The 11,544-nt window shown below is 47.8% G+C and overlaps 1 protein-coding gene across 2 annotated transcripts; it reads right to left on the bottom strand.

The window, feature by feature from the left end:
- Window positions 1–403: 403 nt before the first annotated feature.
- LOC120673975 (CLP protease regulatory subunit CLPX1, mitochondrial-like) lies at window positions 404–5,941 on the bottom strand. 2 transcript variants are annotated; one of them, XM_039955034.1, is made up of 15 exons: window positions 5,193–5,941; window positions 4,024–4,085; window positions 3,734–3,834; window positions 3,519–3,598; window positions 3,114–3,164; window positions 2,902–2,976; window positions 2,759–2,836; window positions 2,540–2,596; window positions 2,127–2,197; window positions 1,945–2,044; window positions 1,732–1,836; window positions 1,440–1,502; window positions 1,233–1,355; window positions 1,007–1,162; window positions 404–811 (listed from the first exon to the last, which is right to left on the bottom strand). In XM_039955034.1, the coding sequence occupies exons 1-15, from the start codon at window positions 5,847–5,849 to the stop codon at window positions 743–745; spliced, it is 1,848 nt and encodes a 615-aa protein (XP_039810968.1). In that variant the 5' UTR covers window positions 5,850–5,941; the 3' UTR covers window positions 404–742. The 2 variants fall into 2 exon arrangements, with proteins under 2 accessions (XP_039810968.1, XP_039810969.1); XM_039955035.1 differs by having other exon boundaries at window positions 5,186–5,266.
- Between the last annotated feature and the right edge of the window lie 5,603 nt (window positions 5,942–11,544).

Consider the following 11,544-nt stretch of genomic DNA (forward strand, 5'->3'; position numbering starts at 1 on the left):
TTTGCAATTCAATGGTCAAAACTAAACTGAGTTAATAGTTGGATGGTCAAAAATAAATTTCTTTTCCTTTTCACTCTTGATAAAATGGGTAAAACTCTTAGTAATAAGTAATCACAAAATGCTCACATTTTCTAATGAACATATTGGAATTTCACTAAATCAAACAAGGCTCCCCTGCCGTATCTCCTCCCAATCTCTGCCCCTTCCCCGCGCGAATCTCCGCTGCCTTATCCTCCTCCCTCCGCCACTACCAGTCCTGCAATCGTTATCGGGTTCTGGCGGCGGCGCCGCGGCGCGCCGGCCGGCCGCCGTTTTGCGCCGCTGTTCCGGTGCGCCGGAGCCGCGATGCCGTCGCTAGAGGCAACTTGTGCTGCTAGGGCCAGGAACTGGGTATTATTTTCTATTTACTTGTGAAAATGCGCCTTTTTTTATCATATCAGTAAAATGATGATCTTTACAATTTTGCCAGCAACAATTGGGCTGCCCCCAACGGGGCAGCAGGAAAAAATGGGGAACAATTTACTTGGCAGGACGGTTGCTCAATCAAACGGCAACTCCTGTTTACATGGATTACAACAAATGGCGCTCTGGATCTATCTGCTCCTCAAGAGTGGAATCAAATTACAGGCGATTTGGTGAGCAAGACAGAGCTAGTGTGAGTGTTGGGTTGGGTAGACATGTTACATGATGTACGAAGTTGGTCAGAACTCAGCATGTACGCTTCCTCCCGCCTTTTTTTTAGTTACAAGCTAACAATTCTCGACAGCATGTACGCTTCCTCAAGCTCCCCGGCCAAACCATCGTTACTTTCCTGCACGTGAAAACAGACGTTATCAGAGCAAGTGAAGAGGTCTATTTTCCATTTCAGTGCTACTTTTCACTACAAGGATATAACATAATACCACGGCAAAACAAAGATGAACATGAGTGGAATTATATGCTTTTGACCTGCCATGTAAGGAAGAAAATTTACAGTATTACTGTTTCTTGCTTGACAGCTACCTACCCGCAAATTCATCACATTAGTTCTTATGTACTGATCCAATGCACCATCTCCTCGGAGAATTTTAGCCCCACAGCCCTGCCTATCAACAGAACCAATTGCCTCCTCATCTACCACAACCGCATCTACTCGCTCGTTTCCTGTTTTCTCATCTGGGATCTGCTTAAAAGGAGATAGAATTTATGGATAAAAAATTGCATCGTGTTGCAGAAAGGGTCAAGAGTCCTACCTCATACATGGCCTCCAATAGAATGGTTTCCAAGATGGCTCTTAAACCACGAGCCCCAGTATTTTTAGCTATCGCCTTCTTAGCTATCAATCTCAGTGCTCCATCAGTTAAGTGCAGCTTAACCTGATGAACCAAAAATCGCAATACAAGATTAGTAATGATCCATACATGAAGATATCTTATGATGATAGGATTTGGTGGCCTCACTTTGTTCAGGTTAAACATTTTCCTGTATTGTCTGGAAAGTGAATTCTTCGGTTCTGTCAGAACCTGAAAGCAGATAAAATCATTTTAATGAGCTTCACCATGCAAGAGAATTTGTGACAATCATGTAAGAGCCCTCTACTGGAGTAATTAGATATCATCGTCATCATAACAGGCCAGCACCAATGCAAATACCAGCAGCATGCTACTTATACTTTTATCTGAGTACAAATGTCTACAGCGTCAACAGCATTGAATAAAGAAGTAGCGAAAATTCTGCATTTCCCGGAGCTACCTGAACGAGCTGACCTTCATTGAGAGCTGCCAAACTTACTAGAATGGGCAAACGACCAATGAACTCTGGAATTAGACCATATCTCACAAGGTCACCACTCTCAACCTGTCAATGCAAAGTGGATTATCCAGTTAACGAGTATGTGAGGAACAACTTTTGAGACACAAAAGACTGTTCTGTGGTATTGATTGGAACAAATGAGAGTACTCTTACAGATTCTAACAAAGACGAAGTAACCATTGGACTGCTAGCTCCAGAACTTCTCATATTTGTACGAATGGGTGCCCCAAACCCTATAGATGAATCTTGGCGCCTAATTCATGTCAGAAGATAGGGTTCAATTTCTGTATGCAGATTCTTCGGAATAACAAATCTACACATGAAATTTGCAATACCTTTCAGAAATAGTCTTTTCCAAGTCTACAAAAGCACCACCACATATAAAAAGAATATCTGTCGTGTCTATCTGCATCATTATCATGAGATTTTGTTACAGGCATGTGATACTGAAAACAGTTAAGAACGAAGATGGATTTATGATGTCCATGATACCTATCCAAATAGTAACAAAATGCAGAATATTTATGCCTTACACACTTTTAGCACAGCCACTGGGTTGCTGTTATTTGGTTGTCAGGAAATGCATTTGAAATATCAATACTTCTTTAGTTAAATATGTATACAGTATCCTTTTGACAGAAAACAACCATCTAAAGAACTGTTTTCATTCAACTGAATCCAAATTCGACCATATGATATACAGCAAATGTATTCATCAAGGACTATGTAGAGTACTAGAGTATGAAACCTGTATGCTTTCACTGCGAGAATTCTTGCGCGATCCTTTCTCAGGAATACTGACAACCTGAAGTAGAAACACACATAAGTACTCAACATACACGGGTTCATTACTGAAGTCTCTTGACACTTGACAGGCAGTTCAAAGTTAGTCAATGATAGTTATAAACTCCGATCCTAATTCTGAAGCCATCAAATAAAAAGGTCAGTAACATGTGCCTTCACTTACAGTTCCTTCTAGGATTTTCAACAATGCTTGTTGAACACCTTCTCCAGATACATCTCTACTGACATTTGCGCTCTCAGCCTGAAACATGGTACTGTTATAAACCTCAAGTTAAATAAGCTACGTAAAAAAAAATGAACCAGTACCTTCTTTGTTATTTTATCTATTTCGTCTATGTACACTATCCCTTGCTGGGCAGCTTGAACATTATACTCAGCAGCCTGAACAAAATTTAGAATGCCATCAGGATTCTGGAATAATCTGATTTTCTTATTTTCTCTATTTGTGGATCTACATAAACAGAAAAAAAATGATTTAACAACCAAAGGAAAGGAATGTAATGTCCTGCCACACGTACCACTAGTAACTTCTGCAGTATCGACTCTACATCCTCCCCTACATATCCAGCCTGCATAATGCATCAAAGTTTAGTTTTGGTTCTAAATTTGAACTCACATTCACAACTACTCCATATAGACTTCAATGCAATCATGAATCTCCACATGTACATAACAGATGGACATGATAAACGAGAAAGAATAGATGGAAACCATAAATACGATACTGAAGAATTGTGTAAAATGAAATCCAAAATAGTTTTTTTATCGAACAAAAATCCAAAATAGTGAAAGAGCACAAATAAAGTTAGCAGCTATGAGCTATGACATGTATTGAGAATTCATAAATCAGTTTAATGCATTTAAGCAGGGCACTTTCCTAGCCACTCTAAAGACTATTGTGCTTAAAACAGTAATGAACTTGCCTGTGTTAATGATGTCGCGTCAGCTATAACAAATGGCACATTTACAATACGTGCTAATGTTTTTGCAAGCAATGTTTTTCCTGTCAGCAGATAAGATGAAAAAGATTTAACTGTCAGCTCCAACTTATATAGTAACTCTAGTTACACATGTGCAAGGCGTCCTTGGAGGTATGGAAGGTATGGAAGATTGTCTTTTAAGAAAAAAGAATATTAACCTGAGCCAGTTGGGCCCATTAGGAGTACATTGCTTTTATCTATTTCTACAATATTTTGATCATCATGTGCAGCATCTGGAAACTCACAATTGGGAGCAGATCTGGATACAACAGCAACACATACATGTCAGGAAAAAAAGACATGACATAGCAACTAGCAACTTGCATTTACATACAACCACATGAGCCATACATTACAAATGTGTAATAAAGCTTAGTAACTTATCGCTGATATTGTAGAGATGTTTAAAAAAAAACTAAAGCAGGTAAGTTAAAGAGCAGAGACTAACTCTTTCTGTACATTTGCATTATATATTCTCTTGTAATGGTTGTATACAGCTACAGATAGCACCTGCGAGGAAAAGGTATTTGTGATAAGTATGTAGACAAACTATACTTTGCACTTAGAAAAGGGTCATGGTGCCTGAACACTCATGCATTTAACTCCTTTCCATGAGTGAAAAGGATGCATAGTCAGCAACCCTGCTTTTAACAAGATGTATCACCAATTACATTCTTTCAACTACACTAGCATACCAGACGTGTTTAGGTTGTTTCAAATCAAATAGAAGTAAAACACTGCTACCTCCTGTTAATTTAGTTCGCGACTTATGTATATATACACAGAAATTCTCACACACAAGTCATGCAATCCAACTGCATAGTTCGGTCATTATTCTGCGCAGCTGCATTGATAATAATTTTCGAGCAATTAATGTATCAATAAATCCAGCTAGTCTTCATGTTAAATTCACACAACAAGTTTAGGAAATCCTGCAATCAGTACCAAACCACCACCCACCAAAATCCATCAATCAAAAATGTGAAGCTATTATGTGACTTTAACACCGAAAACTAGAAAGGGCACAATGCCGATACTAGCATGGGATGAAGAAACTGTGGTGGTTGAGTTGGGTGACACTGTGATAGTGACACATTTGCAAAATTCAATCATCATTAGTTCATCAATTCAGCGATCCCCATCAGAGATCTAGTTCACACTGTGAGTTCCATGAGTTCAAAAGAGGCACATTCCCTGGTCTATTTGCATGACAATGAAATAATTCCCAAGTTTAAAGCCAACGAAGCAGGAAATGTGATGCCCTCCATGGTGAGTTATCATTCGACTGCAACAACCATCTGTACTATCTTCGCGAGAACCAGAAACTAATAAAATATTAGAAGCCCATCGAGATCCATTGAGGTGGCAAACACAGAAAGAAGCCGTGCCATTTAAGCTAAAGCGAGGGCAATTCTGCATTGCTTCAGTTCTTTCTTCATAATTTCAGGAGTCCCTACTGATTCTCACCTAACATCCCGAATTTGCCAACTCAGACTTAAGCCACAGCTCTACAGAAGCCTACAGCATTGTTTGAGGCACAACAGCACAAAGTCACTTTAACCCGAAATTCGCACGAATTGTGAAAAACGAAGGCAGAATTGGGAACATACGGGGCACCTTTTTTGCCTTGGCCTGCCCGATGACGAACTCGTCAAGCCTCCGGCACATCTCCCGAGGCGTCGGCAGCTCATCGCCCAGGCTGGCTCCACCCCACCACTCCCTCTTAGGCGAGGCGCTCGTACCCTCCCCTCCCGACGGTGAGTCCCCGCCGTTACCTCCGCCGCCACCTCCACCTCCTTCCTCCCTCTGTCTCCTCCTGTTCTGTTTCCGTCGCGGATAGTGCGGCATCGGCATCGGGGGCGATTGCGGCAACGGGGGGAACTCATCCGGCGGGCGCTCCGACAACATCCTCTTGATCCGATCGGCGAAGCCTGCCTTATCCGCGTCCTCTTCGTCGCCCCCGATGCCTCCGGGGATCTCGAGGAACGCGCCCCGCAGCGGGTCGATCCGGTGGGCGCGGAACAGGAACGCCGCTCGGCACGCCGGGCACACGCCCGCCCCGTCATGTTTGTGGCTCTGGGCGGCATCCACGACCCCCGCGGCGGCCGGCGGGGGCGCCGGGAGGTGCTGGAGGGAGAATTGGACCGACATGTGGGCGTCGCACCGCGGGCAATTGGCGTCGGCCCGGATCCGGCTGCCGCCGGAGCACCGCCGCACCGCCGACGCCGCGAGCGGCGCCGCTGCATCCCGGAGCTTCGTGAAGGTCCGGAACATGGCGATGTGCGTGGGGGCGGAGCCGGGGGAGGGAGGAGGGGGGCGCGATGCGGACGGAGGTGGAGGATGGAGGAGATAGGGGGGAGGAAGTGGGAAGTGGGTGAAGGTTCCCTCCCCGTTCTTATACGGGCGGAGGAAGTGGGAGAGTGGGATTTGATTGGGGAATCTCCGGCCGTCGGATGGGGTGACGTGGAGGAATCCGGGCGCGTCGGCTCCGGAGCTAACCGTCCTGCGGCCCGGAGCGGTTAACGGCCGGGGTCGGGGTGCGCGAGAGTCGCGGGCGGGGCGTGGAGGCCGACGCGTGGGGCCACCGGCTCACGGGAGAAGATCCGCTGCCATGTGGGGCACGTGGGGCCAGCTGCGGACGAGCCTTATCGGCCAGGGATGGGATGGGAGCATGCGCCCCCTCGTTTTATCGCCGGGATCGCCCACCCCCGCCCCGGCGGGGTGCGCGGGTGCCGTGCCGGTAGGAAGAAGAAGATCCATGCTCTTTACATGCCCTCGGCTGTGGACCTGTGGCTTGAGCCTTCACGTCTCCTTTCAGAAGCGCCCGCGATGCCGCCGCCCATTGTTTGCCCGAGTCCTTTTCATCATGTTAGCGCGCATGTGGCGTGCAACCGACAAGTTACCGGCGCCACAAGCAAGGAAAAGCCAGCTCGATTCTTTCAGCTGGCTAAGAATTAGAAGATCAGAAAAAGGAAAGTGGTGAGTGCCACGCAGTCTATCTGGGACCGGAAGTGAGAGAGTGTGATTAATGGCTAACTAACCCTCTGATCTTCATTCATGTGCAAGTGTCAACGTCGAAATTAAAGCAGTAGTGCGAGGTTGGTTTTCGCTTTCCGATGGAATGAGTAGGAGTAGGAACCAAGGAGTATATCCGAGCTAGCTGAGCCATCATTGAATAGAGACGATGTCTGACCGGAATATTTATTTTTCTCTTTTATTTTTGTTAGAAAAAAGTCTACTTTTAGCTCTCAACTCTTCGAGAAGTCTAATTTTGACACCCAACTTCAAAACCGTCTAATTTAGGTACCTCAACTCTACAAACCGGTCAATTTATACCCTCAGGCCGGTTTTTGGGATTTCACGATGACGTGGCGGCGGTTTTGGACACGTGGCGCTGAGGTGGCCGTTAGGTGGGGCCCGAGGCCCACGTGCCATAGTGAGGGGGAGAGAGACTCAGAGAGAGAGAAAGGGAGCCGAACAGAGCCTCCGCATCGACGGCGGTGGCGCGGGCGTGCGGGCCGGGGCTGCCACGGTGCGCGCGGGCGAGAAGCCAGTCACCCTGTGTGAAGCGGCCATGCGCGCGGGGGGCAAGGAGCTAGGCCACAGCCGCCGCCGTCGCGCCGCCGACAGTTCATCCGGTGACCATGTGCACGCACGGCTGCCCGGCGCTGCGGCGACGGCGGCGCCGCTGTCGTGGAGGAGCAGTGCGCCGGGGATGGGAACGAGCGTCTACTCCTCCTCCCCTTCCACTTCCCCTTGTAGAACTGGATGTAGAGGAAGAGGAGCAGGTCGCGGAGGTCGGCCTCCCGCGTGCCATCCTCGCCGAGCGCGGGGTCCTCGGCGGCGGCGACACTCTGCATCCCCGGCGACCAAGCTGAGAACGCCAAAAGTTAGCGGAAGCATCATGACAGGGGGACCTAGGAGACTCCATTTATGGCCTCGAATCGAAACGAGAAGGCGCGGAAGGACAAGCTCACCGGCACGGCGGACGATGGCCTGAGGGCGGCGCAGCTCGCCAGCGGGAGGACGCGGTGGCGCGCAGCGAGATGGGACAACGGGCTGGGGAGGTCGCTGTGGTGGTGGGGGTGCTCCCCGCGATGGGCTGTGCCTCGCGAATTTGGTCGGCACCAGAGCTCCCCTGTTTTGGGATCGGCGGACGGCGGCGCGCTCTGCCGCGGGCGTGACGCGCGTGAATGCATGCACGGCGCAGGTGGGGCACGCACAGCGCGGCGTGGCGAGAAAGGCGAAGACCGGGACGTCAAGCGGTGATGGGGGCAAGGCCGCTCCGGACGGAAAAGGCCGCCCCGCCGGTGCCCTGCAGGAGTGGATCGGGCTCGTCAAGCGATGATGGGCCCCAACGGCGGGAGCTAAATGGGCGCGCCGGCGGAGGACGAGGAGGTGTCGGAGGGCGCCGGGGACGGCTCGCGGAACACGACCGCGCGCGCGGCGATGGGGTGCGTGGCGGACGCCAGCTCGGAGAGCTCGGCCTCCCTGGCGCTGCTCGGCGGGGGCGGGCGCTCGAGGATCTGGCGGCGTCGCCTGGGCGTGGGCTCGCTCGCGGAGGAGGAAGCACTGGCACCGGCATCCGGGGCGGAGGAGGAGGAGAAGGAGGACGCGGGCTGCGGCGGCGGGATGAGGAGTTGAAGAATCCCCTGGACAGGGTGGGGCGGGAGGGGTCCCTTCACTGCGCGGGCTCATGGGGCATGGCGGCCACCGAAGAGGCCATGACCGTGGCCACCGAGGCTGAAATGCGGGGGGGGGGGGGGGGAGGGGAGAGGTGGAGGGGCGCTGAGCCGAGGGACGCGTGTGCGGTGGTAGATATACCCATGCGGGCCGCTGCCCTCCTTGCGCGGTCGAGCCCCCCGGTCGCCGCCGCCTGAGATGTGCCGAGCTCGCGCGCGCTGCGACCGCCGCCGCTGCCGAGGCCGAGGAGAGCTCCGGCTAGGGCCGGCGGAGGAAGTTGCGACACCGCGCCCTCGTCGTGGTCGTCGCTGGTGTCGGGAAGAAGGAAGTAGCGCGTCCACGTGACCAATTTTGTCCACGTCATGGTCAACGCAGTCAAAACCACCGCCACGTCAGCTCAATACCACCCAAATCAGTCCCAGGGTATAAATTGATCTGGTTTTGAAAGTTTGGGTGTGCATTGTGTCCGGTTTTGTAGTTGGGGGTTAAAGTTGAACAAACCCAATAGTTGAGGGGTCAAAATTAGACTTTTTCCTTTCTGTTACAAGCGGCTTGTGTGTTTTTTACACCACGTGCACGCACGTGACGTGAGGACGGGATCTGGATCCTCTGGGTCCAATCGCATGCTGCGAGCATTTTACTACGCTACGTCTGCGCAGTGAATTTGGTTAGAGAGTGCCTTGAGAGGAAGTGAGGAACACAATAGCGGTGGGACCACATGACAATTGACATGCATGACCGTTTTTGTTTGTTTGTTTGTTTTGCAGAGAGAGAGAGGGGAAGAGAGGAGTGGTAATCCCTCCGTTCCAAATTATAATCATTCTAAGAATTTTGGAGAGTCAAAATTTTTTAAGTTTGACCAAATTTATACAACAAAATAATAACATTTACGATACCAATTAAGTATCATTAGATTCTTTATTAGTTATATTTTTATAATATACCTATTTGATGTTATAAATCTTTATATTTCTCACTATAATTTTGATCAAACTTTGAAATGGTTTGACCCTCCAAAATTTTTAGAATAACTTACAATTTGGAACGGAGGAAGTAGCCGCCAAAATCCAGATATCCCTGGGTCATATTGCGCTTTCCAGGGAGGACGAATGTGTGGGGAATGGACTGGGCTTTTCATTTCTCTGGGCTCAAAAAACACTGTCTAGCCCAAATATGAGTGTATGCATATATATTATGTAATAACTGAAACTTTTTTGCAAAAAAAAACAATTATTGAACGTAAGGATCTTTTTATTATAAGATAAGGAACGAATCATGACTAGTTTGAAATACCACATGAAACTTTTTTACTTCAATAGTAACTTTCTTCGTCAGATTTCCCATGTAAATTAATTTTAACTCCACATTGAGTGAATGGCGTGGGGGCGTGGTAATGCAGGCAATGTACGATCGCTTTCTTCATTTTTCAGTTGTAGAAAAGAGATAGAGATTAGTTGTCGAGATGGAGAAATTTATTTATGGATATGAAAATCGATATAAACTCAACCGTAAACCCGCAGAGCGGCTCCACATCTGTTAGGTTTCCTCACCCTCTCATCCACGGATTGAGATCCTCTGCAGTTGGCTACATTGCAGACTGACTAATTCGATGCCAGTGAAAATGTTCTGACCGAATTAGTTTGTGGTCCTGTGAAGTTGATCAAGTCGTCTCTGGTTTGACCGATTCATTATGTCATTACCACGGAGACCACCACTGTGTTCCTCGAAGGAGGAAGAAGAGCAATGTATGATCATCTCTATCTTTTAAATTGGCATTTCTGCATATTTCAATTCAATTAGCACATGTTCTTGCTCTTGCATTGCATCCAAGCAAGTAGTTGTTTTAGTATTATTTTTTGCTTTGGTTGTGTTGTGATCAATCTAGGAGACCAATGTGTGGGTCCGATAGCCCCAGTCGCCCCTGGCCCCCTCCCTCCCCTCGCACACGCCCATGCCCCTGCCTCTCCTCCCTGGAAAAAGATCGTCTGGCTTCACCTGAAACGACTGCACGACGCAGTCACACTATTTTTACCGTCGGCTGAAGATCGAACACCTGACATCATTGGCCAATAATTCATGCACTCATGGCCTGCTAGTCCAGCCCAACTATAGCCCATGCTTTCCACAACTCGCAGCCCCTGAGCAGTTAAGTGCCGCCAGCAACAGTGCGCCTGCGCTGCTGCCAGCTGCTAACTTCCTTGTGCCACACCACTGCTAGCCTCCATGCGCCGTGCTGCCGCTCGTTGCTGAGTGCTCGTTTCCATTGTCCGCACCGCCGCCCATGGCCAAGTGCAGTTCTCTCTGGTCCGCGCCATTCTTCCCTTCCGACTGCTTCGCGTGGAGGTACACGATCCAGTAGATAGTGCCCCTCCATGCAGCGTGGCCGCAACTGATGCACCACCACCAACGCTCCATCCTTCTCCATGTGCTTTAGGATTCCAAGGGGAAGGACATTCATGATTCTGCAGTTCTTCATGTCAGGATGTTCAGCTGTTCAGACAGTGATGTAAAATAGCAGAGTTGTTGGTAATTTTAGAACAGAGCTGTTAGATAAGATTGAGATTGTAAAGTGATAATCTAACTAAAAATTTGAGAATGTGATCTTTGAATTGCCAAAATGACTGGATGTACCCATTGTTGCATAATGATCGATCATGTCTTGTTTGGAAAAGAGTTCATTTCATGAACATACATATATCGTAGCAAAAGATATTTGGATTGCAAGAGAAAGTCATACAAATTAAACTCACAAAAGACATTTAGATTGCACATCGATGACAAAAAAAAAATCCATGCTACTAGAAATTATCTGTGATTGCCCGTACAAAATAAAAGGTTCAGAAAACAATTGAGAGAATGTATTGATGCTATGTATGGTTTAGAAAATCGGTGTACTGATTTGAAATATTACCGTCAATGTATAAGAGAATATATTGATGGCCATACATGGTTCAAATATTTCTTCTATAGATAAAAAATACTAGAATAAATATTTTGTACTATTGCAGTGTCCGAAGACACATGGAGAGACGGTTTCCACACCCCGCAAGCATGTTCGTAGCGACACAACTCAGGCCCCGTTTAGTTCTCAAATTTTTTCCTACAGTACCCGTCACATCGAATCTTTCGATGCATGCATGAAGCACTAAATATAGTTGAAAAAGATAACTAATTACACAGTCTAACTGATTAGTACGAGATGAATCTTTTAAGCCTAATTAGTTCATAATTAGACATTATTTATCAAATAATAACGAAACGTACTGCAATGACTTTTCACCCAACT

This window comes from Panicum virgatum, chromosome 5N (assembly GCF_016808335.1).
Source record: "Panicum virgatum strain AP13 chromosome 5N, P.virgatum_v5, whole genome shotgun sequence".
Taxonomy (NCBI): Eukaryota; Viridiplantae; Streptophyta; class Magnoliopsida; order Poales; family Poaceae; genus Panicum; species Panicum virgatum.